The 27,719-nt window shown below is 36.1% G+C and overlaps 1 protein-coding gene across 3 annotated transcripts in view; it reads left to right on the forward strand.

The window, feature by feature from the left end:
* babo (TGF-beta receptor type-1 babo) overlaps positions 1-27,719 on the forward strand; it is a 75,221-nt gene that overhangs the window by 7,427 nt on the left and 40,075 nt on the right. Inside the window, exons 2-3 of one of the 3 annotated variants that reach the window (XM_083121987.1) lie at positions 1,226-1,340; positions 25,438-25,643. In XM_083121987.1, the coding sequence (XP_082978113.1) occupies positions 1,226-1,340; positions 25,438-25,643 (321 nt within the window). Of the gene's footprint in view, positions 1-1,225; positions 1,341-25,437; positions 25,644-26,236; positions 26,389-26,738; positions 26,900-27,719 lie in introns of all 3 variants that reach the window. The other 2 variants (XM_083121989.1, XM_083121988.1) reach the window with 2 other exon arrangements.

A 27,719-nucleotide genomic window follows, 5' to 3' on the forward strand; every position in this document is an offset into this window, starting at 1 on the left:
CTTACCTGACACTTTTGCCTTACCATATGATGCAAATTGATTTTAAAAATTCCCTTATTTAACTTTTTCTTTAAGTGGTAGGCACAACATACTTTACCATATAAAAATCTATTTTCAATGGTATTTGCATATTGTCTCTCAGCCATCCACCTGTAGTCTTGACCTAAGAAGTGTTTTATCATTTTCACTGAGCTCGTTAAGATTAATTAGGTCTTTGGGAAGCTTACCAAAAGTGTATTTGTGACAGTCCTCTCCAGTTAAAAATTCTACAGAACACTCCATTTCCAGTCACAGATAACGATCATTTACAAGTCACTACTCTTGGCACATAGGCAAAGGAAGAATGACTTTCTGGTAAGTCAAGTATTAAAACCTTATGTTACTATATTTTCTGAGGCTTTATTTAACCCAAATTTAAAGAAGAGAAAGAATTATTGTAGGTATGGAATGTAGTTTAACCTTACTTTGCAATGTCAGAAATTAGGTGACATACGTTAACCTTATATTGACCAAAATGAGTTGAATCTAAAAGTTGAGATTTTTACTGAGAGTTAGGTTCATGCAGGGCTTCCTTTGTGCCAAATTTCAGACTTTTTCAAGAGGACCCATCTGAGATATATAACCCCGAAAACTGTCAAAATTCAATAAACGGCCATGTTTTGGCCCATGCTGTAAAAAAGGGTTGAATTTCTAAGCACTGATATTTTATTTAAAGACACCCCGTAGATAGGTCTACACATGAAAAAAAAATCAAGCCTTAGACTAAATCCCTTCATTGAAAAAATCAGGCTTAAAAATCTAATTTTTAAAATATCGTTACCACAATTTCCACCATAATTTTCGTACTTGAGATGCAATTTTAAGCAAAACACCTTAATATCATAGAAAGTATACTTCATTAGCTACAAAACGAATTATGTTTCAAGTCTCTAGATCTAATGGTTTTTGAGATTTTAAGGTTTCTGAAAAGTGCTAAATGAGCAAAGAAAGCCATGCACCATGTTGGAAAAATGGCTGCCCCAGTAGAACTAAAGACAATATTTTTTTCTGAACATTGGTTTTCATATCTAGAAACATGTACAAACGTATGTACTAAAAATTAAATTTTTCTAAAATGGTCATGCAACCAATTATTTTATAATTGGTTCATTTGGCATGGAATGACCCAATAGCCAGTAGATAGTAATGTATTCTAGAAACCTGTATATTTTCTTTTTCCTTCCAGGTCTCTTGTGCCGCTGCGATGTGTGTAAGGAAACAAACTACACATGCAAGACTGAAGGCTACTGCTTCACATCCATTTCAATAGATAAATCGAAGAATGAAGTATGGGCCTACAGGTAAAACTACTTCCGTTTTGTTATTCTTCTCTCGTTAGCCATTTATTATTAGTTTGATGTATCACCCAACTACTTTGAAATGGCTATATATGCCATATCACATTATTGTTGTCTTCACATCACTAATGTTGGTCATGAATCATAACAAGTTATGGCAACGTAACCTTGCAGCTGTTGTGTGAACAGGGCATAACTTTTCCCCGGTGTTAATCCCACACAAGTCCCTAACATAGCTACGGGTTGGGACTGTGGAACGTTTAGTGTCACTGCTTGTATGCTGGAAGAATGCTGATGAACATATTTTATGGAGAAGGAACAATGAATAATTTGAACATTGCTTTGTGTTTGGAAAATAATGTGGTCACTCCGGTGTGGAAGAATTTTGAACATAAGTTTACTGAACACCAATGTGCATAATGTAATGGGTTTACATTGTAATCCAAATGAACAAAAAAATAGTCCAGGAATCATATAGCTGCCTGCAGTACTGGAAAAATCGTGAGGCATAAAAATAACCTGAGGTTCAACAGCCCGCGAGAGCCAGTGCCTGGCCTCTCTCCTACCACAGATGGGAGATCATCCGATCTGTTACGGGATGATGCGAGGTCAGAATGGGGTCATTCCATGTCAAATCAAACAATTTTTTAAAAAATGGTGACATACGTTACCTCATGTTGACCAAAAGGAGTTGAATCTAAAAGTTGAGATTTCACTGTGAGTTTGGTTCGTGAAGGGCTTCCTATGTGCCAAATTTCAGAATTTTTAAAGGGGACCCATCTGAGATATTTAACCCCGAAAACTGTCAATATTCGATGAACGGCCATGTTTGAGCCCATGCTGTAAAAAAAGGGTGCATTTCTAGGCACTGATATTTTATTTACAGACACCCTGCAGCTAGGTCTACACATGAAAAAAAAATCAAGCCTTAGACTAAACCCCTTCATTAAAAAAATCGGGCTTAAAAATTCAATTTTTTAACTATTGTTACACCATTTTCCACCAAAATTTTCATACTTACGATGCAATTCCAAGCAAAACATACCTGGATGTCATAGGAAGTATACTTCATTAGCTACAAAATGAATTTTGTTTCAGGTCTCTAGTTTTAATGGTTTTTGAGATATTAAGGTTTTTGTATACTGCTACATGAGCAAAAAAAGCCATGCACCATGTTGGAAAAATGGCTGCCCCAGGAGAACTAAAGACAATAAATTTTTTTGAACATTTGTTTTGATATCTAGAAACATGTACAAACCTACGTACTAAAAATGATTTTTTTCTAAAATGGTCATGCAACCACCATTGGATGGTTTGGCATGGAATGACCCTATGACAAACCTCCATTGGTTGTAGGTTTCCATGTTTGGGTTACTCTAGTCATTCATAGCTCTCCAATTTCCTCACGATGGTGGGTGGCCTCCAGTTCCATACACAGGCCGAAATCTCAGGCGAGAAGTTGTGACGCTTCCTCTAGAAGACTCGAACCTGCACATGTCGCACACAAAGTACTGTTTGAATTGTCTCTTCCCTTCCCTCTAAACTATTTCATCCATGTTCTTTCAGTGTATTTACAAGATGTGTGGTCTCGGAGTCACTATACGATACATATTGTAGGAGCTAGGAAATGTGTCCCTTCCACTGTTGCTTTCATGCACCTGACTATCAGGCTGGTTAATATAAGGTTCCAAGTTTGCAAGATTGTGAAAATGACTTAGTTATTCTAAAATATATATATATAAACAAATTTATTATATTCCTGATTCCAGAATACTTCCATCATGTTTCAGAGGAAATGTCGGTGGTTAGGAATTAAGGACCCCTCATTTAAATTTCTCTGTAACCTTGTCGTAATAGCAATGGCTGTTGTGTCACGGCATTAAGAAGTTTGGATTTAGGTAGAAAAATTCAAGAAATCTGTTTTCTTGACTTACCATTTTAAAGGATTAATAAAAATCAATCTAAATTGTGTCAATACTTCCTCACATGTTGCAGTGTAGTTATTGTACATAGGTGATGTGCAGGGGTAACAGACTTAACAATTGGAAGACTTCAAAAGAGAAGGCTTTATTTATTAAATTTCGAACACTGATGTCCGTGTGTGCAAAGGATTTGCACTACATAGCAATTTCTGCTGTGCTCTGAAAAAGATTGTGGTCTAGTATTTTCTGCCATTAGATCAGCACTAAGTCATGAATTATTTTCTCTGCACAATCTCCTTGAGTAATAGACTGATGCAAAATCAACTTGAGAGCCTAATGCATAATGTATCTTTTGTGGTCAACTTTTAAACTTGTCACTGAAGTTGTCATGGTTGATTTCCAACCTGAGCCTTGGTGTTCTTTGGGTGTCCATTCATCAATTTAATCTGATCATTCCTCATCCTCATCATTGCAGTTAGCCAAAAGTGGCCGAAAGTGCTTTAACATAACAGAAGTATAGATATGAATTACTTTTTGTATTTGTAATGAAAAATTCTGCTGATGTAGTGTTGTTCAGATTCATAAAAAATAGAGCTGAGCTGATACTTGTATAATTCCAGTATAAAATAACGAAGACTAGTTACCAAGTCATACTAACTCGTCACATCACTAGGCACGTATCTAGAAACAAATTTGGGGAGCCAGTCCGAGCCAAGTGTCTCAGAAATATAATAATAAAAGTGTTTCTATTTAATACGTTAATATAATTCGTAATAATACGTAAATTAATGAATAAGTACTTAATTTCTATGATGCGTATGGAGTATTATTGTATGTAAACACAGAGTAAGAAACTGAGGAAAGACAATGTTAATACCTATTTTATTCTTTGTCTCTTGACAAAAAAATATTATTACATAAATAGTAAAAATTAGGGATGGGCCGATATGAAATTTTGGCCGATACCGATAAAGTACCGATATAAAATTTACCGATACCGATAACCGATATTCTACTGATCCGATATAAAATTAGAAATGGTCCATGAAGAACCTAAAATGTTCATTGATCTCCTTAATAAGCATGTGTTTCGAGGTGACTGCAGTGCAAAGGAAGTTGAATATTTAGACAATTACTTTTTTAAAAGTAGGGCATCTAGATTATCCATAAAAATTGCAACAAAATGGCAGAATTTTGCACTGAATTATAAGATATTTATCGATATATCGGATCGGTAAAATAATCGGTAATTTTACCGATACACCGATATGCCTATATCGGCCGATACCGCTAGAGTACCGATTAATCGGTCCCATCCCTAGTAAAAATACTCTATAAGCTAGAAGTTTGGTACATATATCTTCCATTTTGTTCTTTTTTTTATGATTGTTTATGTACACAATTTTATTCCTAAGACAAAGTTCAATGCATGTATGTAACATAATTACATACATCAAGTAGGCAATTGAATCATTTAGTTCTTAGTACACTGTAGCCGCAGTAGTTCAGTTGTTAGGGCGTTAGGCTGAATACCATGCAAGAGACCCAGGTTCGAACCCTGGCGGGGAGAACCAGAAATTTTTCCACCTATTCAAGCAGCTCCAGCACCCACCCAGCATCATATAAAGTGGTTACCTGGAGGAAACGGGGGTTCAATGCAGCCAGGGCCATGGTGCTGATCACATCACCCCCTATACACCTTCGTGGCGTGGTGCAAAGCACAAGGGAGCACTTTTTAGTCCACTACACTGTATGCTCAAGTAGGCTAATCAGGTGTGGGCCTAAAGTTTGAAGTAAGATTTGAACTATTGTGTGCCTCAACCCGGAACCCCTTGATTGCAAGGTAACAATGTTAACACTAAGCAATCAGGAAGACATGGCAGAAATATATATATAATGGTCCATCTTTATTGAAAATTATTACTTTGTAAGTAAAATTAACTCTTTTCTAAACAAACCATTCATGACCATAGCAATATTCATAACTGTTAAGTATAATATTTTTTTAAAATTACTGTTATTTTCTGTCTGTGTCTGCATAGGTATTATTTCTTATATTTCAACACCCCTGGCTATAATATTTCCATTGAATATACGAGAGTTAAACATGCCAATTTTGTGTTTTCTAACTGGACATGTTATTTACTTGTGCACCAGTTTTATTCTAATATGTGACGAAAAATCTTTTGCAGGTTTTTATAAGTTATTAGCTTTCACTTATCGCCAAGGCTGGGTATGGGGTTTAGCCAGACCCTGTTTTGTTTTATCACGTTACATGTTCCTGATCCATTGCTTGAACCTACACACCACCCTCTGTTAGTATGTATGTTGGTTACCTTTTACGGTGGTGGTGATACTCTTCCATGTGCTAGTAGCAGGTGTTACATAGAGGGACATTTTACTTCCCGAGTGTAATGTCAGCATGTCGGCACTATAATTCCCTAGTATATTCTTCCGTGAATGTTATCAGCATGCACGAACATGTTCGAGGATTTGTTCGTTACTGATACATTGTTAGTTAGAAGTCTGTTATTGCATGGTTGCTGGTGTTTTATTCAGTCTTCGTAGTATTCATGCAGTTTCTTCTTGGTATGGTTATTCATGGTACAATTTTATGTAAAGCTCTGTTGCAATGTTTGCATTTTTGCTGGTTTATCAGTATGAATAGGCTGGTAAAGGCTCAAAGCTGCTATATACAGAGCATTCCCTGACATTCGCTACGAGACTTGGCGGCAGCCCGGCATCAGCACTTGTCTTTCTCGGTGAACTGGCGACAGTCAGCTATTAAAATTGCAGTTTTCATATTGTGTACTAACCTTGACTACAGAAGGTGTTGAAAGTGATGTCCCTCTGCTGCAACACATTCCTGGCATCTCCGAAGGAAATTGGCATTTACACGTGCAAGTTCGTCTACTGTAATTCTCCCGATTTATCGTACAATACTCTCTTTTAACTCACGGATGGTGTGCGGATTTGTCTTTGTATACATTATGTTTTAGATTTTTTATTTTTAGATTTAAGAATTTTAGCGGCTCTAAATGCTGTGGTTTTTGAAACACCCATTTCTTGTGAGAGGCGGCAGATAGATTTCCGAGGAGACTGTTCTAACCTTTGTCCTATTTCATAGAGTTTTTCCGTAGTAAGAACACATGGGGTTTTCTTTTCACTTTTATTCAGAACTGACCCCGTTACTCTTAAACTTTTTTGCGAGGTTTAATATAGTGGTCCTATGTGGAACGGGAATACCAGGAAATTTCGTTGCAAAACGTCGTCGCATTTCTCCACAATTCCTCTTTCCGAAGTAACACTCGACAAGATAAATCCTTCGTTGTAATGAAAACTTTTGTGGTGCCATATTAAGTCACAATCTTTAACACACGGACATGACACAACACAACTTCCGAGGGAGGATTATACTGGCATCAGTCTGCAACGTGAACAGAAAGGGAAAGAGAGCGAAAAAAACAGACTGTAGCATGTGACTGTCACGGACCTCATTCACCGAGAAAGACAAGCGCTGACGCCGGGCCGCTTGCCGCAGTGTCTCGTAGCGGATGTCAGGGAATGCTCTGTACAAGGGCATTATTTTATTTCGAAAATTCCCGTATGAGTTTATTTGGTCCAGTAAAAGTGCCCTGGATCTCCCACATAGCAGTCAGTTGTCCTACCAACCGGATCACTGTGACCTGACAAATATGGAGCATGTTGAATTTTGTTCTCATGATGAAAATTTCCCTTGTCTTCCCAGAAATGTTTATGTACTGGTGTTCTGTTTATCAGTTTTTTTTTTTTTTTTTGTAATTGCTGCCTTGAAAGGCACTAATGCCTATTTTATCCCATGCTCACATTTTTAATTTTATCTTATTTAATCTTATGTGCTTTTGGTGTCACTTAGTAATTGCAAGCAGTTACAATTTGTGCATGCCAGTCACTGAGATGTTCATTTCATAAATAAGTTTTATTTTCTCATCCCTTACTGAACATCGTACCTGTACTTTTTCTTTGTGCCACGGGTCTTCACAAGGAAACTGATGTCAAAGAAATGTTTCACCATCTCAGATTCTTGTAGTCTGAGTGAATAAATGGGTCAGAAAAAATAGGAGAGAGTACATTCCATCCCAATAAACAGAAACAACTCGTCTTCGCAAAGTAGGGCTCAATCAATTAATGCACGAGAGGAGATGTGTGTGAATGAAAGGGAAAATGTATTTGCTGCAACATGCTCTGCATCCCCCCTCCCCTTCTCTACCGTTAGGTGCAGCCTTCCTCCGCAGACAGAATCCCAAGACAGTGTAATGTGTGGCTGCTTTCTCATCATCTAGTTTGTCCCCTTACCAGCATGCATGTGTTTGATCGTCATATGTAAGAATTTCATATAGATGGTTTCTTGATAATGATACTCTCCTTTGACTCTACGTACATGATATTGTAAATAATGGATTTTGATGTTCAGATACGTCTGTGTACATGTCAGTCTTTGGATGTATTTTGTAACATTTTTCCTTCAATTTAGTCTAATTACCATATTAACTGATGTGAAGTGAAATTTCATGAGTTAAATTAAGTGTAATTTGAGATATTTTAAGAACGAAACCTTTCCATTATTTCCTTTCCTTTGTTGTATCAGCAATCATGTAATAACAGGCAGCCCCAGCGCGCACGTGAGGGAATCTGTTGCACCCAAAGAATCAGCATTAAAAGAGAAAAGTTGCACTGTGCTATTGTGCCCAAGAAAAGGATGCTACATAGAGAGACCAGAAATTTTATAGCAAAAGATGTACACTCTGTAAAAAAAAATTAGCATCACTGTATTCTTATTACGGATGTTGACAATTGTGAGTTTCGCATGCATACATCTTTCCTGCACAACTTGAAACCAATTGATTGAAACATTGGTCTGGATTCACTGCGTAGTGTGGTGTTATTCTTTTGTTGATTTAGAGTTTGGAGTGTCCGCTAGAGGGTGTTGCAATCAGTTACTGCTGCAAGGCTTTGTAATCAATTGTCAGGAATCTGTAAAACGATTGTTAGTAGTGCAACTTGTGACGTGTTTTGTGTTGCAAACCACATGTTCATTATTGACAGTTTGGATACGTTATCATATTTGTGAAGTGTTCTGGTGGTGTGTAGTGTATTTGAGCGTGTTTTCTCGAAAAAAAAAAAAATGGGCAGAAAGTGTGACATTTCACTACGTAAGCAAGGAATGGTTCTTGCTTTGCATATGGATGGTCATTCTCAGAGAGATGGTCGACAACTTTAAATGCATCAATCCACAGTTAGCCGCTGCCTGCAAAAGTAACAAGAACATGGAAAATCATCACTGAGAAGTCACTGTGGCAGAAAGAAAAATACATCACCTCGACTGGATCGTATGATAAAGGACATGGCACTGAAGAACAGAGCAATGAGTTCACGCCAAATTGCATATAAACTTCAAAATGAGGTGGGAGTTAATCTTACACATGCTACTGTAGTATCCAGACTAAAGAAACAGGGTGTTTCTAAACACGTCCCACGTAAAAAAAAAAACAGACTAACTGACGCACATGCAAAAGCTAGACGTGAGTTTGTCACACGTTATGGCGCATGGAATGATACAGATTGGGAACATGTGATATTTTCTGATGAAAAACGATTTAAATTGCTGGGGAATGACAGCTCAGTTAAACTGTGGATGCGGAAGGGAGAAGAACTTGCAAAATCTTGTAGTTTAGAAACTGAAATGTTTTGTGGCAGTGTTATGATTTGGGCATGTTTCTCTGCAAAAGGGATTGGCAGGATGCATATTTGCACATGGACCGTTAAGGCTGATCAATATCTGGAAATCCTGAATCGAAAAGTTCTACAAACTGCAGGAAATCATTTTCCTGGACAGAATTTGGACTACTTTATTTTTCAAGACGATAATGCAACCTCTCACTGTGCTCAGGTGGTGAATAACTGGTTTCATAATATGAATATTGAAAGACTTTGGTGGCCGCCCAACACTCCAGACATGAATCCTATAGAAAACCTGTGGGCTATGATGTGAAAAAAACTTGGTAATCAGACGTACAGGTCAAAAGAGGAACTTATGGCAGCAATTGTACATGTTTGGAATGAAATTGAGGTTGAATATTGTCAAAATCACATTCATAGCATGCCTCGAAGGTTCAAAGCATTTAGGAAGGCCAGGGGTGGCCACACTAAGTCCTAGTCAATGTATTTACTTACTATCAGTTCAAATTGACATATCATGATGCATGTAAAACCTTTGTTCAGTCTTTTTACTTGTAAAAATTGTCTTTGTGCAAAAACGTTCCACAAGCTATATTTGCAATAATTTTGTTATTAGTTCTGTCAAGTACATTATGTATGTAACTATGACTTAAATAATAAAAACATATTGTACAGATATAGTGTTTTATATAATTGTTAGGAAAACAAATCGACAAGTCGAATTAAATCAATAAAACAACTGATAATTCACGAGCGAAATTCTGACGACCAAAAATAATGAAGTGATGCTATTTTTTTTACAGAGTGTATAAGAAGCTTCATGTGCAAGGTAATTTGAAGAAAAAAAATGGCGTTGAGCTTGTGTTCGGCTACGAGGTTTTTCGGATCGTGATTGTGTTATCCGGTTTTTATTTCGTAGTTATTACGTGTTTGACTATAAAATACCTCTTGAGAGGTATTCAAAGTGAAAATTAATTTGGATTTATTAACTTAGTGTGTGTATTTGTGTAAATAAGAGTATAGTAGTGGTAACGATAAACTGACTCACCTGAACGCTATTAATCAGTGTAATGGGGGAAGAAGCAACCCTATGTGCTGCTGATACCCTATTAGCATTAAGCGGTGGTTAAACTCCCGTCTTTCTACAGACTAATATATCAAGAGTGAATGACGAGGATGCTATCATGAAAGGGGAGGAAGAAAAACAAGAACATCGTGCAAAAAAGAGATCGGCGGATTCAGAATCAACTGCCCAACCAGATAAAATCATCCGATCGAACGAGAATGAAAATTCTCCATCACGACAGTACACATATGACAATGCACAATCAGGTCCATATATAGTACTGTTAGAGGGAACAGGAAAAAATATAGGAAAACTGTCCGGTGGCAGTTTAGGGAATAAATTTCGAAAGGCAGGACTAGACATAGAATTGATCGAACAGTGTGGTAAAAATAGAGTCCGTGTGACTTTTCCAAATGCAAAAGCTGCAAATGCTTTCACACAAAACGAAATGTATCATAAAGATTTACAGGTTCGAGCTAGAATTCCTCAAGCTCTTGTACAGCGAGACGGTCTTATTTTCGGAGTTGGCATAGATATCAGTGTACAAGACATTATGGATGGAGTGCAATCGGCGATCCCAGTCATCAGCGCAAGGCGTATGCAGAAGAAAGTATGGAATAATACGGGTTCTTTCGATCTGAGAGACACAAAATTAATATGCCTAACCTTTCAGGGTAATGTCTTACCAGAAAGAATACTAGTAAACAGTGAAATTTTCGAGGTCCGACCTAGAACGAGGTCTGTCTTACAATGTCAAAACTGTTTCCGTTATGCGCATCAAACTAAGAACTGCCGTTCAAAAGCAATCTGCATCAACTGTGGAAAAGAAAAACATGGAGATTCCTGCACAGAAGTTCCTATTTGTGTCATATGTCGAGGTAATCATAGAGCTACATCCCCAGATTGCCCTCAACGACAAATAGAACAGCAAATACAGACGCGGATGGCGGAGGAAAACTTATCTTATTTTGAAGCTAAGGCAAAAATATTGGGGACATATAAACCACCTCTAACCAGAAGAGACATTTTGGCACCTCCATTAACTGCTAAACAATTTCCACCGCTCCCCTCTCACGCTGAGGTCATCCAATGTACAATGGCAAGTCCATTAATATCTGTGACAACTAGAGAGTCAATAAATCCTAAAATAGTTACATCCTCGCAACCCTCAATGCGAAAACAGAAAAATCACACGAGTGTGAGCAAAGATGGGCTGCACTCACGTAGAAGTAATATATGGACACGAGAAACTCCAAAACCACCTAAAGAGCTATTTTATGAATCTTCATCACTTGACAGTTTATCCGAAGACGAGGAGAATACGCCATCACCCCCAATTGGACGAAATGCGCAACCCCAGTCTGGATCTAACCACATTGAGCAACATCTACATGAGCGTAGATCATCAAATAGACAGATCATTTCAAATCCTCCAGCGGAAAATCTTCAGGCACTGTATAAATCGTTAATGCAAACTTTGCCAGAGCTGTGGTAGGCACTAATAAATATATCGGAACTTAGAAGACAACAACCACTACTTAAACATATTCATGAGCTAACAGGGAATCTCTTGACTGTTTTACAAAACTTAATTTCATAAATCCAGGAATCAAAGGGGAAAAAATTAATAGTATATTGTAGGGAATGGAATTTTTAATTCAGTGGAATATAAATAGTTTTTCCGCACGTAAAATCGAATTAAATAAACTAATTGAGGAATACCATCCTTTAATTCTCTGTTTACAAGAGACTAAAGGAAAGCAATACGAGAATTACAATCTAAAATATTATAATACTATAGGTTCGCCATTTCAACACAATGAAAGAGGTGTGAGCATACACATTCATGAGAGTGTGGCCCACCAAACTCTTTTTTTATACCCAAAAATTAATATAGTAAACAGATATCATGTAGAAATCATAGCAGTGCGCATAAAAATACAAAACTTTTATTTCAGTATTATTAATTTTTACATACCTTCGAATTCGTTATCTCAAAAATACAACTACAAGATTTTCAAGGTATTCTGGACAATATTCCAGGCCCTTCCTTATATTTGTGTAGGAGATTTTAACGGGCATCATCCAATGTGGGGCGGTTCACGATCAGATCATTTAGGCCAGATTTTAGTGGACTGGATAGAAAATAGTAATTTTATCATACTTAATGATGGTTCCATAACACATATTCCTCGATCCGGAAATAATCCTTCTGTGATAGATCTAACCATAGTGTCTGATGAAATTTTCCCCCAACTTACCTTTTTTGTGGATGAGGATATGCGTGGAAGTGATCACTTACCCATACATGTTCAAGGAAGATTTATGTATAATGTACAGATCCCGCGAAATACACCTCTCCTTAGACGCTGGAAAACTAACCTTATTGATTGGTCATTGTATTCCACAACAATTGACTCCTTGATATTATCAGAAAATTTACGATCTAATACTGATATCTCGTATTCTCAATTTATACAACTAATTACAAAAACTCTGGATATCGTAGGTGTACGTTCAAAAGGGCAAGATACACATAGATTCCCACAATTATATTGGTGGACACCAGAATGCGAGACTGCTAAACAGAACCATAAACGTGATGAGAAAACATTTGCTAGCAGACCCACAATTACCCACAAAATTGCCTGGAAGAGAAGTCAGGCTCTTGCTAAAAAAGCTTTCAAAAAAGCCAAAAAAATAGCCTGGATAAATTATTGTAACTCTTTAGGAAATGCTGAACCTATAAAACTCGTCTGGAAAAAATTTAATTCTCTAAGACACCCGAAACTAAGCAGGAAACAGACAATTGATGTAACCTGGCAAAATGAATTTCTCTCCATGATTGCACCTCCTTCAGTAAATATAGAATATCAATCTCCTCTGGTTCCACAACAAATTTTTACAAGAGAGTTTCCAGCTGTGACTGTCATAGAATTACATAATATACTACATAGAGTTAAAAATTCAGCACCAGGAATGGATGGAATTCCATACCAAGCTATAAAGAGCTTACCTAAAAGGGGATTTGATATTTTAGTCGCTATATACAATAAAACATATACCGGGGGTAGTATACCTTCAGAATGGAAAACACATGTAGTAATTCCTATATTAAAGTCGAATAAACCACCATCAAATGCCCGTTCCTACAGACCAATAGTTCTAATTTCAGTATTGGAAAAATTATTCGAACGCACGCTACAAAAACGTCTTATGTGGAATTTAGAAAAACAACGATTCTTTCCCCCTACGCAAATTGGTTTCAGATTACAACATAGTAGTCAAGATGCCATTGCAATTCTCAATGCTGTAATTCAAAATAACATTGTTATGAATTCCTATTGTTATAGTTTATTTATCGATGTGGAAAAAGCCTATGATGCTGTACCACTGATGCAACTTTGTCAATTACTAGAAAGAATAGATATATCTCCTATGATTCCCAGATTGATTTGGAATTTATATGCTGATCGAAAAATTTTTGCCTGGTTTCAAAATTCTATCCAGGGGCCTAGATTCACAACTACAGGAATTCCACAGGGAGCTCCACTCAGTCCTATACTATTTAATATATACACACAGTCTCTACACAATGAATAATTGGAGGATTTTGAACTTATTCAGTATGCAGATGATTTCTGTTTTTACAGAATTACTCCACAAGCAACACAGGGATTAATAGACATGACACGTTTAATACATAAACTTCAAGCATGGTTTTATGAAGTAGGTTTATCTTTCAACCTTAATAAATCTCAAGTTATGATTTTTAATTCTCGTAGCCAAAATGTATTTCCTAATAATATTAATCATATTTCTGACATCCCAGTGGTATCTACATGTAAATATTTAGGAATTCATTTCGATCGTAAAAATAATTGGAAACTGCATATAGATTATTTAATAAATAGAGGGAAATCTGTCCTAAACATTCTTCGTGGATTGGCAACTACTAAGTGGGGCAGTCAACCCACAATTATGTTACTATTTTACAGAAACTGCTTTCGTTCCTTATTTGAGTATGCGGCTTTCAGTTACGGTGGTGCGTCCTCAAAACAGTTACAAAAAATTGATGTACTACAACGCAAAGCATTACGAATTTGCTCTGGATTGATGAATTCTAGTCCAAACGTAAGTGTTTATATGGAAAATAGAGAGATGGCTCTATCTCATCGGCGCAAACAATTAACAAATAAATTTCTTTTTCAAACCTGGGAGAATCATAATCATCCATTTAATTTGCTATTTGAAACACAAAAACAGTGGGCAATTATGAATGTTATAGATCCGGTCAACCCGAAATTTTATTTTCTTCATTGTTATTGTATGGATCCTGACGCGTACCAAAATTCTTTCACATATCATTCACCTCCAGTATATAAATTAGATTTGCCTCTTTATGCTCAGGCTAACGTCCAATTTTTAGATCATGGTCAGCACGCTCGGTATAGAGAAATATGGCCAGATTTAATTTTCATATATACTGATGGCTCCAAAAAATTTCAGGATGTAGGTTGTGCGTTTTATATTCCTGAAATGAATCAACACCAAATATTTAGGTTACCAGCAGACACTACAATTTTTACAGCAGAATGCTATGCTATTTACCGTGCATTAATTTATTCCATACAAAATAACTATAAAAAAATACTCATTCTAACAGATGCGTTAAGTGTCTTACAGGCACTAACATCATCATATCCTCAACTATGTCGTCAATCTATTTTCATTATATTGATTATACAATTAACTCAACAAGCACAATCCAAAAATATTACTGTTCAGTTTACATATGTCAAGGCACATCACATTAACCAGAGTAATAATATGGCAGATATGTACGCTAAGAGAGCAAGGGATTTACCTTAAATATCTTTCATCAGACTTCCTTATACAGATCTATTACCTAGAGTTAAAATTAAAATAAAAAATCACTGGAAAATTTGGTGCAAGGAACAATTGACGATGGTAGGTCATACATATAGATGGCTGGCGGAATTTGATGCAAGTCAACCATGGTTCCACAGATGTCCTCTTCCAAGACAGGTTATAGTTTTTATTAATAGATTGCGAACTGGTCATGTACGTACACCAGCACATTTAGCGAAAATAGGAATTATACATCAACAAAATTGTACATGTGGTAAAGATAATCCAGATGCCCAACATTTATTTTTGGAATGTGATCAATTCTCTCACCAACGAAACATATTATATAAAAATCTGATAAGATTAAAAATTCCATTTCCTATATCTTTACTTTCTCTTTTATCTGATTTATCAATACCAATTATTTGGATTTTATATGGATACGCTCGAAAATGTCAAATTGAATTATGAACAGAACATAGAATGTAAAAGTGTAAACATTGAAGATTGTTTAGTGTCATCTGTTGCGTATTGTAAGGAAAAGTTGTGTAACAGAAATCCCATACCACAGACTAATGATGTCCCATAGTATAAATACAGAAACATTGGCCAAAGTCGACAGTGTTTTGTCTGACAGGGTCAGAAGAAGGAGAAGGTAATTTGAAACATCAGCTAATGAACTGTGCTTAGTACTTGTTATGCAATATAAATATAATTGTCTACAAGATATGTGCGTAAATAAGCGAGACGTTACGCGGATGAAAATGCTGGCATCTGCACCATGTGACGTGCTATCTCGGCCCAGAGCCAAAATGAATGCACTGTATAGTTTTGTGGTGTATATTCACATTCTTCAAAATTTCTATGCAGGTTTCCAGCAAGTCAAAAGTTCTTGCATTCTAAATATAATTTTTTCCCCAAATTTTAGAACATTATTACGAAGTGTGAAATTTGGAATAGTATTGTCAGATTTTAAAAACGTTCATCTGCAAATTGTTGAAGACCAAATTAAGATATAACTGTGTGTGTTATTGTTAGGTCTGGTAATTTCAGAAATTATTTTATTTTCTGATGATATCAGGTTCAGAATATTCAAATTTTGCATCACAAATTGTCACTTGTCCTGCATCCTATACACTGACATGGCATAGCTTTTGTGCTGAGGGTATAATTCTTGAACCTCACTTTGTGCAAAACAGTTGAGTGAATATAGGTGCACTCATCTTTGAATACAACTGTACACTGCAAGTGTCTCATTCGTTGATTCTGGAATAAAAAGACATATCTACACAGTCTTTTTTTTCACTGAGAAATGAAACAACAAAACGTATATTTCTGTTTTTATGTTTTCATTTTCCCAAGATGACTTTGTTCAAATCATTTGAAAAATAACGTTTTGTTAAATCTACTTCCTGCAATAGCCACTACAGCCAAGTTATTTGTTCATTTCATCATATCGCAAAGGCATGTAGGACAGAGTGAAGGCTATGTTATCAGTGGCATTTTTATACCAAAGTGTTGTTTTCAAGTACACACTGATGAAACAAAAGCAATATAAACAAAACAAAAAAGCCTTCGAACAGTCACTGGGAATTTTACCCTCTGCAAATTTGAATACTGCAGGTGGCTCAGTCGGTAATGCATCTGACTACCATGCTAAAGGTCCTGGGTTCGATCCCCCAGCAAGTTCAAATCCGGGAACTTTTCTAATGTTGGAAGCGGCCCCGGCGCCCACCCAGTGTCGAATGACATGCGTACCTGGGGGGTAAAGGCAGTCAGGGGCGTGATGCTTATCACATCACCCCCACTCACGACCGGATCAAGAAAGTGTGGGCCGTTACATCACTGAAAGTTGTAAAATTAGTTGTGGTGCTTACTTCCCTTGGCAGATATACAGGAGTGAAAGAAAATGTAATTAAGAGTGCACATCTTGATCTTCAACAGATAATACATGCATAAGTGGTTGTTGTAATATTGACAAAGCATGAAGAATACCTTACATTCATTTCAAACATATTGTTACAAGGAATAGGATCCCCATTATGTGAAACATCAGTGTAATCAAGTTTTGTAAACTTTCATTTGCAGGATCAAAGCCAATTTCATAATTATTTCACAAAATAGTAACAGTGTTTTGCATTTGAAGTAGACAATGACAAGGAAGAATATTAGCAGTTGCATGATTCTTACATGTTTCTTCCTGCCTACAACTAGTATTATTCTAATGTACTAGCTAAAGCACGAAAGATATTGGTAATAAACTCCCACCTTTTGATCCTATACTTGCTTATGGTCACTGTGAATTGTGCTATAAAGTTGAGTGAGGTTGAGTGTTCACCACCTCAAATAACTCTGTAAAAAGACATCATAAAGTGGGCACGTCGATTTTTCAGGACCTGTAAAGGACCGTTTTTAATAAAGTACAAAAAACTTTCTCACACTGATGTGTTGGTTATTAAGGAGGAGAGGTGCAGTTTTGTTCATGAAATGCAAGGAACTGAGCAAGCGGAATATCTAGGCAGCCTGGTGGCAGTATACTTGTACTGACACTTGTGGATGGATTCTTTTTTCTAAGTACTCAAGGAAAGTTTTACCCAATGTAACTGCACAAAGCACATGGTTGGAAAGGAGAAGGGTTGAAGAAGAGCTAGCTGTTATGAAGAATTGCCAACACATTGCTCTGATTAGTAAAAATCTTGGAAGTTGTTGAACGGCAAGCTTTCTTTATTCTCTGTAAGTGCATATGCACGTGCACTGATAACATTGATGGTGCCCCCAACCTCGATATTGTCTGCACGAGAAACCAATTGGGGTTAATGGCACAGCTGTACACGACAAATTTCCTGGAAGGACCATCGAAGGGTTGGTATGTGGCTAGAGCTCCCCTCGAAAAATCAAAAGTCCTCGGGCAATGAAAAGGAGGACCCAGATCCAAGCCATAATTTTTTTTTGCTGTGTCAAGGAGGGAGTTGTTTTGAAGCAGGGAGGAGCCATCTGCGCTTTTCAGGCTTTGTCAATCACTTCGTTCATTTTTCCATCCAAGATATTGGCGAGAACCCTGAATTTGTCGGTGTGTGTACAAAACTCGCTGTCGGCGTTGGTGTTGTCTTGGAACTATCCCGATGAAAGAACGGCATGTGTGCAAGTGTGCTAAGAATTACATGGGAGTCGGAACACATTTATTAATGAAAATTTTAATAATCTGCTTACAAGTGAAATGTGCGGAGAACTCCAGTGTCTAAAGCTCATCGCCATCTTTCTACTATGCTCACACTCATTTTGACATAAAGGATATAAATGTACACCTCTACGAAGCCATACCTCACAACCTTAAGCCACATGTATGAAAGTTACCAAAGCCTTCCTAGTTATTAGTAACATCACAGCATCTTACACTTGCTGTATTGATATCAAGTGTCTGAAGTGGGGGAAATGTTATGCATGTTGTGTGTACTTACTATTACTGTTCAGCTAAGTTAAAATGAAACAAAAGTGACAAATTCAATCGACCATATATATATCCCGTATGCTGTCAGTTATGAAGTGAGTATTGCTGTGTGCACCATCCAAGTCACATGACATACAATCCCTGCACTTTCCGAACATTATGACTGAATTGCCATGTTTAACTTGAAGAATAGAAAAATGCATTTGCATATACAGTACAGTACAAAATCCCAAGGGGGCTCAACATGAAGGAATTTAATATGTTTAATTTTTAGTGCAAGTGGACCAAGAAAAAACTGGACCATACATCTTTGTAGATTGCCCATGCAGATTCATGGTAGAACCATAAACAGAATGAAATGTAAGGTCATTAAGAATTAAATACTAAACAGTTACAACAAATATTCAAAATATGATACATTGTCACATAAATGTATCGAAAGTGCTTTAATGAATTTTAGGTTTTTACAAACTTGAAACCTTATTCATCCTTGTTACACGAGTATTGATAATACCAAACATGCTAAGTATTCACTGTTACAGCAAATTACATGAGAATATTTCAAAAACTACCAACACAAAAACATGAAATATCTTTCTATATGGTCAGGTCTTATGTATTACATTCTGGAATATCTTGTATTCAAATCAAGGCAATTAAATTTCTTCTTGAATCACCAAAGTAAATATTTTTTGCTGGAAAACTGAATTTTGCTTGTCAGGGAATGTTGCAGATAGTCTGAAATGTATGTGCATTTTGGAGTCTGCAAGAGAAAAAGTTGCAAAATGAACAAGCAGTTCACTTCCACTTCTGGATTTGGTTCTTGTGATTCCACTCCCAAAAAAGATTCAGTTTAGAAACTTGTTTTTTTCATTCCTATGAATCTCAGTTTTGTGGAATATATTGTTTCCTTCGAATTTCTGTAATAAATTTTCACTTTTACGATACTAGATATTAGAAAGAATATCGAAGTAAAACTTGCAGTCCAGATATCTGATTGATAACTAAAGTACATTTACAATATGATCATAATTATGGGAAAGGTTGGTGAAGATGATATTATCATATATTATTTTATAGATCTTAGTCTTGTTGGCATTTCCTATAGAATTCCTATATGCAACAAAAATTTCTCCAGATGCTGTTTACTTATAAATGTAAGCAAAAATGCAGCATCTTCTACAACACTATAAATCTACCACAAATTGAAAAATTGTGTATGGTTTACGATTGTTTTCTGTTTTATATTGTGGAGATCTGTTACGGTAAAATCATGTACCTCTGTTACCTTAGCCTGAAGGCTAGATGCACGTTTGTAGCACCCAAGACATTTGATGCCGATTGTAATTTTATATTTTATTCTTAGAATTTTCACGTGTTCTTGTGTGTGTAGAATGAAATTTGCTAAAGAAAAGTTGTGAAGTCATAATAATTAACAGATTATATATTTAATTTAAAAACACAAGGCTCAATAGCAAAAATCATGATTAAAACCGTGTCTGGAAAAATTTCATTTTTGGACTGGAAAACCATAGGCATGCACCCCTTATCATGGACATCCACAGATTTTTCCACGGAGGAACAAGCAAGGTATTTTACCATGGGGCATATTACCCCCTCAAAAACACTTCTTGAATTTGAAATTATCACATTCCTGCATCCACATTATAATAATTAATGTAAATTATAATGACTGAAATCAAATTATACGTGTGAAAATGTACTTTGATGTTATTAATTTTGTAAGGGGGAGATGTGGTCATCCTTGACCCCCTTCCAGACATCATGCCCCTATATTATTATATTTTCACCTAGAAATTTAGGATAGATGAATCTTATCGTCATTATTAAACAAAATTATTCTCTTAGAGAGAACGAAATATTTTCAAGCCGATGAAAGTTCAAAGCAACTACAGGGGAAGGGGTGCAGTGGTGCAACCATGGGGGTCAGGGGGCATTGCCCCCCAACCTTGGATGGAAATTATTTTAGGGGCAAACATGGAAGTAAAGGAAAGCAAGACTAGCAGAATCTAAGAGTAGCAGGACAAAAGGATACTCAAAATGGAATTAGTTTTCACGTCTTTCTTGCATTATTTCTTCCAGATGGCCAAAAGCATCTGCAGGAGGGGTACAGAGCTGCAATTGCCCCCTCGATTTCAAATTTTATACAAATAAAAATACATTTTGTAAAATTTTCTTGCTCGCTTCGCTCGCAATTTCTGCTGTTCTTGCAGTCTTGTCAAGTTCAGAGCTGTAGCTAGGGGTTGGCGGGAATTGGCCATGGACGCTGAAGATGTAAATAGAAAAAAATGTAAAACAGAATGCCATGATGCTCCATGAACATTTTTGTGCCATATTAAATCAATATTTTTTTTCATTTTGCAAAAATTTGTATCTGAAAATTGTCTTGTTCACTTCGCTCTCAATTTGTTGTCTGTAATGCATTGTAAATTTACACCCATCGATGCAATAAAACTTAAACTGTGAGATAAAGATAGGTTTTTCTTTTCAGACTGAACTTTCATTAAGGTTTTTGCCCCCCCCCCTAATCAGAGGTTCTGCGCACACCTATGTGAAAGACCTGTAACAGTCAAGGAATTTCATAATCAAAAAATCATAGCAACCCTGCACAGCATTTATGCATTAAAGCTGACAACTTGGTTGCCAAAATATGACCTTACAACAACAAGAATAGTCTGATCCTAAGACTAGTGTATTTGTGAAACGTCCAATTATGTGATTTTTATTATGTTAATTTTTATTGCTTTGTGTACAAATATATAGTACTTTTTGGCCCTAGTGCAGTGGAAGCAACTATGCATAAGCGTTGTCTGCAACTGGGATTTGTGTTTCCTTTATTTCTGCATTAGAATGCAATCTTATGAGGTGAAAGCTTTTAGTCAGCTTAACACTTCAAAAAACATCAATACATTCCCCTTCAGTGTTTGACCATGCAGGTAACACACACTGATGAATGCTGGCAAGACCAATGCAGACTATTCATTCCCACAAAATGTTTAAAATCTTAATATTTAGCATTACAAAAATTTTTATTGTGTCTATGGTAGTGAAGATGTGTGAGGAGCTGGTAACATTGGAGACTGGCTTCATGATTAAACAGGGCATATTTTTTAAGCTGCTCATTTGGCTGGAAACAGAAGAAATTTTGTAGAAAAGGTTGATCTACAGTACTAAAGGACATATTTATGTCAAAAAGAAGTTTTTTATGACATCAGATAAAGCATGATGATCTCCTAAAGTTGTCACTTTCTTCATTTTTACAAACTGCATTAGTGGTGATACAATTGAAGCCAGAAATCGCCATTTTGGATTTCATACAGCTAAGTATTATCCATAAGCATCCAAGCGTAGAGATGGTGTTCTATGTTTAAACATGCAATATTAGTGTTTATTAGGAACCCATCTGTAGTGTGATCAATATATTTATCCCAATTAAACTTGTTAATAGTGGATAAACGACTTTGAATATTTAAAGATCAACCTCATCTTAATACAAGGAGGAACTATGTCTTTAAAATATATTTACCTTATTGAATATTTGGAACTGGACATTTGAAAGATAAAAAAAAACAGTTTTTCTTTCTAAGGAGAGTTAAATCGAGAATAACTTTATTGGTTAAGTTTTGTTAATCAATAAATATAAATAACATTTTTTTTAAATATTTGTCAGTAAACTTGCAACTTGGTTGAGAGTATACAAATACATCTTTTATACTAAATTGTTACAAAACTGTTTAAATACACACACACACATAAATCACTGTGAATTTAGCAGCCGATTTTGCCACAGCTCTCGTATTACTTACTGTGCTAAAACACTCATTGATCTTCTGGATTGGTTAAACATATTTCAACTACTGGACCAATCAGATATCTCCTCTGAGCAGGGTATAGAGCAATTACCAAAGTTTCCTACATATTTTTGCATAGCAGTATTAATATGAAACTAGGTAAAATTTTAAGAATTCCTGTTACAATAACAGCACATTATACGATTGAGAATATTCAATCTTGGAGTTTTTCGTTGTGTTGAATGTGCTCTGGTACACCAATCCTATAATCTAGTGGGTTGTCGTGTATTAATTTGTACTCATAGTTACAATGAAGTTAAAAATTCATTGGTCAGAGAAATAATGGAATTTGCCCATTTTCAAGAAGTATTTTTTAAAAATGGCGACACTCCTGCATTTACAAGATTCAAGATAAGATGAACATTTTCCATCATGTTTGTAATAATCAAATTGCAGAGTGCACGTAAGCAAGATAAATTATGAGTGGAAATAGATCATTAAAATACAATAACATTATCAAATGTTTGCAAATGCTAACAAGAATAATTTTTGATGTCTTATACATTGGGTATCAAGTGACTTCCTAATTTATCATTAGTTTGGAAGCAGAAAAAATATATAGAAAGAAAAATGTGTTTGAGACACTGAGAAATATTACCTAAATCTCGTAATGGAATCTAGATCAGTAATTATTGTGTTGAGATTCATGCTTCATCGAAGACAATTGTATCTTTTTTCCTATACCAGTTTCGTACTGAAGTAATCTGATAAACTGCGACATTATTTTTATACATTCCATTTGGATTCGCTAAAAAATCTGGTTCCCCTAAAAAAAAAAAAAGAAATGACATTATTTCAAAATTATTCGGTTGTTTCTTGTTTCTTCTGCCACATCCCAGACACATTGCATTGTGGGAAAATATATTCTTCTGTACAGAAGAAAATGCAACAATGTAATGTATAGTGGAACCACGAGCAAAACAACTTGTGCAGACCCGCGGCTCCTGTGCACGGTACCCCCACGAGAAGGGGAGGGGGAAAGTGGACAATGCTCTCTTATGGCTCGAGGTGGAGGGAACAAGGGAAAGCTGCGTGGGGAATTCTCGTCCCAAGGTTTTTTTCCTTGTGGTTGATCTATAGCAAGATTGTGTGAATGATACAATGAGACAGTAATGTGCCAGTTCCTGCAGTTACTGAAATTTGAAACTGCGTGACTTATTTTGGAAGTATTTCACTGGATCTTTAGAAATACAATAAATGAAACACATTTGTTTTGTCTATGTAAGTTAGTGGTAGATTTTTATAATTTATGAGTTACTATGTTGTCTATTTATCCTCTTCATTTATTTTTGTTTTATAGAATCTTTGGAATATGTTAAGGTGAACAGCATTATTATTTTGGAGGGATAATAATATATGTATGCACATAAAGAAAAGTGTGGAGAAATATGGAATGGAATATACTTCATAACAAGAATTGTACATAACGCAGGAATGTAAGAATCCTAGCATATGTTGGAAATGCAGTTAATGGCAGGTTTCCTCTCTTTTGGCTTTTTAAGGCCGTGTTGAGTCCACTGTAGCAAAGATATGTCTCCTTAACATTTACTATTCATATTGTGTGTAATGTCCAGGCACATCACTGTTCTATTAATTCTGAGCTAGGAAATATACGTAGTACTTACCATAAGACATTATGGGCCAAAAGATTTGTTCTGATTTGCCAGTTAATTTGGCACAGGAAGCAGTGACTAAAATAGTACATAATTTATTTGGAAACCTCGGTTGGAAAGCAATTAGTGTTTTTTTTCTTGGATACCTAGTTCAGCATCCACAAAGTTGTGTGTGCCACTGAGGATGTTTGCTGTTAAAAGTATAATTTCTAAGTGCTGACATTTGTAAAAGTAGCATAAAAAATGTCAATTTGTGTAAATGCTAATTTCTTTAAATCATATAAACTTAAGTAGGTCATGTTAAAGTTAATAATAGAAATATTGTACTTTAGCTGCCACAAATTTATTTTCCTCAACAATTTAACATTACAGTTGCATTTTGTGACACTCGCATGATAAAGCACAACTTGCACCTTGTGCCAACAAGATTTATGTGAAATAATAGAAGCATCGTATAGTTTGCTTTGTTTTAGTAGTGTTTCTGGCAGATAATACTTGCTTTTAAGTATTGTAATTCGACTGCTTCAAACAGTTTTGTACAAGTGAGGAACAGTGTGCATGATGAAGCGTAGATGTGAACATTAACAGTTTTTTCAATATTTTATCAACAAGATATAACAGAAATAAACATGCAGAACCATTACACCTACTATCTGCATCTCATATGATGGCAATAATATTAGGAAAATCAGAGGAGAGAGATGCAGAACTTTGGTACTTGTTACATTTTTTTATTATTATTATTTACAAAATTGAAATTTAATTAATGCATTCATATTTTTTTTTAACCCGTGGCGCAACAGCTCGTGATGGGCAGGGCTTACCTACCGACTGCTGGCCTCGCTCCCACATGCCTCAGCAAAAGTTGGAGATCATCCAAGCAGGGTGATGTGTGGTCAGCAGAACAACCCCTCCAGTCATAGTTGTAGGTTTCCATAACCGGTTTATGCTACTCATTCGTAGCTCCACGACCGAAATCTCGGGAGGAAAGTTGTTACCCTTTCCCAAGGAGACTCGAACTAGCTTGCATCCTGTAGTATGAGCCCAAAGCCTGATGCCTTAGACCGGATGGCCACGGTGCGGGACACTCGCAATATTATAATACAAGAAAAATCAATGGAGGAAAAATAATATAAAGACTCGCCTGTAACCATCCTACATCTGATTTAATTTTCTTATTGTTACTGTTTGAAATTCTCGAAATATTGTTTAGAAGCAAAGATTACATGTAAGAAACTCAAAGCTAGACACATTTCGTGAATCTTTAAGGGAAGTAAGTTCATCTTTTCAGGAATCGTTCAATATTATTAATAGCCATTATACTTTGTAGCTATATAGACAGAATGTAATGTGTAAAGATAAAATTACCTTGAAGTATATCTAGTGCCTTTCTCCCCACACTCTTTCCTACGTAATATTAATTTGTACTTAAAAATTGTACTCTTCTCTTAACAGTAGAGCTGACGGTGAGTAATGCTGTGCTTCAAGTAATTTTAACATTCTCTTCTTTTTGCTTCAAATAGCCATTTAATGGGAGAAGCAAGGTGACAGTTGTTGTGACATTCTTTGCATTTACTTTATATCTCCAGCTGCTTAGACAAGAAACTGTTTTTCCCTCCGGAGTTTCCCGTGTGGTGCTCGCTTAAACACCCTGCTCCAGACAAACGATGCTGCAACGACGATGATTTCTGCAACGATCTGATCAAACCAGGTAAGATGGGTGGTCTGAGCCCATCCGTCGTGGTCGAGCCCAATTTGGTGGGTGACCTAAGCCCATCCACCACGGTAGAGCCAGGTAAGATGGGCCTTGACCCATCAATCCCCCTTCAAATGAGTGGCTGCGCGTTAATAAACACTTTTTTGGCTTGCTTTTTTTTGACAAACGTCACATACTAATCTTTTGAAACTTTTGTGCTGTTATTTTTTATATATATATATTTTTAATTTACCCTTTCTTGCAGTGTCCTATCTTAGGAGGAACACCAGTGACTTACTAACATATCTTTTTTAACATGAATTTCATTAATATAGCAGTGATAGTTTTTTTCCTAATAGTCTGTGTGTTGTCATTGTAGTTCAGAACCTTTCTCCTTTGTTTTTTTGTAAAAAATGAAACGTACCTTGCTAATGTTTAGATTTACTGCTTAGACTAGTTTGTAGAAAGTTTCTGAATAGGAAAATATCTAACAAGCATACCCCGATTACCTGTTTTCTCTTTTTCCTTTTCTATACATAATGTATAGTGACAGTGAAACCAGTTACTATGGCATTGAATAAAGCTGGGCTGGCTATACCCTCCATCCTAGCTAAGAGTATTTTCTTTTTTTTTTTTTGTGCATGGTGCATTGATCCTAATCTGCGTTGTGTCTGTGTGTTTTTGTGTGACAGGTGCTTGGAAAAGGATTTAAGCCAACCGCCCGACAATCCGCTAATATGTCACTATGCCCAACATACAAACGACACGTTTGTCATAGAGTGTTGCAAGGATTCTGATATGTGTAACAGGAATCTGAAGCCTGTACTGCAAAAACCTTCTACAGGTAGGTCAGTCGTAGTCAACCTCCGCACCGTGGTAACTTTCCATCTAGCATGTGTAAACATATGTAGATGATCATTTCCTTTTGTTGGTGAAGTTTCTATTTTTCTTCCTTTCTCACTCTGCTATGCCGTTCTACTTTTCCCTGCACCTTTCTCATTTTTTTTTTCACAGTCAAGGTTCAACACTACGGTAACCGCACTGACTTTCTGCCTCCACCATGCACACCTACTTTGCTTGCACCCTGTAGTCTTAGCTAACCTTGTAAGATAGTTTTCAGTAACTGGTGCTGTATTTTTTAACTGTAAAATAACACTGCTCATAACTTGTTTTTTGCATTCGTATTTTTTATAGGTGCTCCGCCCTCTCAGATTCCAAACCTGAGTTTTGGTGCCCTGCACAAAGCAATGGTAATGCAAAAGTAAATATATCCCCAGAGGGAATCTTTATTTTCGAATGTTGTCGAGACTCCGACTTCTGTAACAAAGACCTGAAACCTCCGATTCCTACTTCAGGTGAGATTCTTGTCATGTCGGAGACTGGAAATGCTTGTGAAGGTGTCATATGGCATTCTTGGTGATGTCACTGGCGTTACTCTGTTTTGTGGTACTCATGTTATCGGGGAGATCTTTTTGAATGCTGACTTTTACAAACTGGAAATTTCTTGCAGTTAAAGAGTGTGCACTTTGGACAATTAAAAAATTTGAATACAAGAACCAGACATATTGTTTTTTCGTGGATATTGTTGGGAAAATGTTATGTCTCTCGGCTGTTGATGTACTGTCATCTGTCATGTTTTATTGAGGACTGAACCGATGTTGATGTATCAATATTGAACAATACCATCCAGTGACTTTTCTGAAGTCACAATATCTTATTAGGTGTGCAAAATGTTTGTGGAGTATATATCCTGACAAAATTTAGCAGTTACATATTTGGAATTGATTTTGCACGCTGAATATGTGGTCAACAAAAACTGCCCCAAAATTTCGTCTGTCAAAACGCCAACATGGTATTCAAAATTCTCAATATATCTAATACTTGTGTGGTGTCAAGTCTATATTCGATCAGATATTTAGACAACAGTGAAAGAAAATAAAATGAAGTTTTACTTGAATGTTCTAGAAGATACTACAAATATTGTTTGTTTTTTTAAAAAAATTGAAATATCATAGTAGTTTTTTTTGACGGGAGAAATTTTAGAACACACTTTGCTGACACAAAGAGATTGTTCAGAAGCACCTCGAAGACGATTTTGGTATTTTGGGGACTGAGAAAAGAGCTTGTGAAACATATATACATCTCTCAAGCAATACTTAGTTCTACAACAAAGCT

The sequence above is a fragment of the Lepisma saccharinum genome, chromosome 5 (assembly GCF_977018435.1).
Source record: "Lepisma saccharinum chromosome 5, izLepSacc3.1, whole genome shotgun sequence".
In the NCBI taxonomy this organism is placed as follows: Eukaryota; Metazoa; Arthropoda; class Insecta; order Zygentoma; family Lepismatidae; genus Lepisma; species Lepisma saccharinum.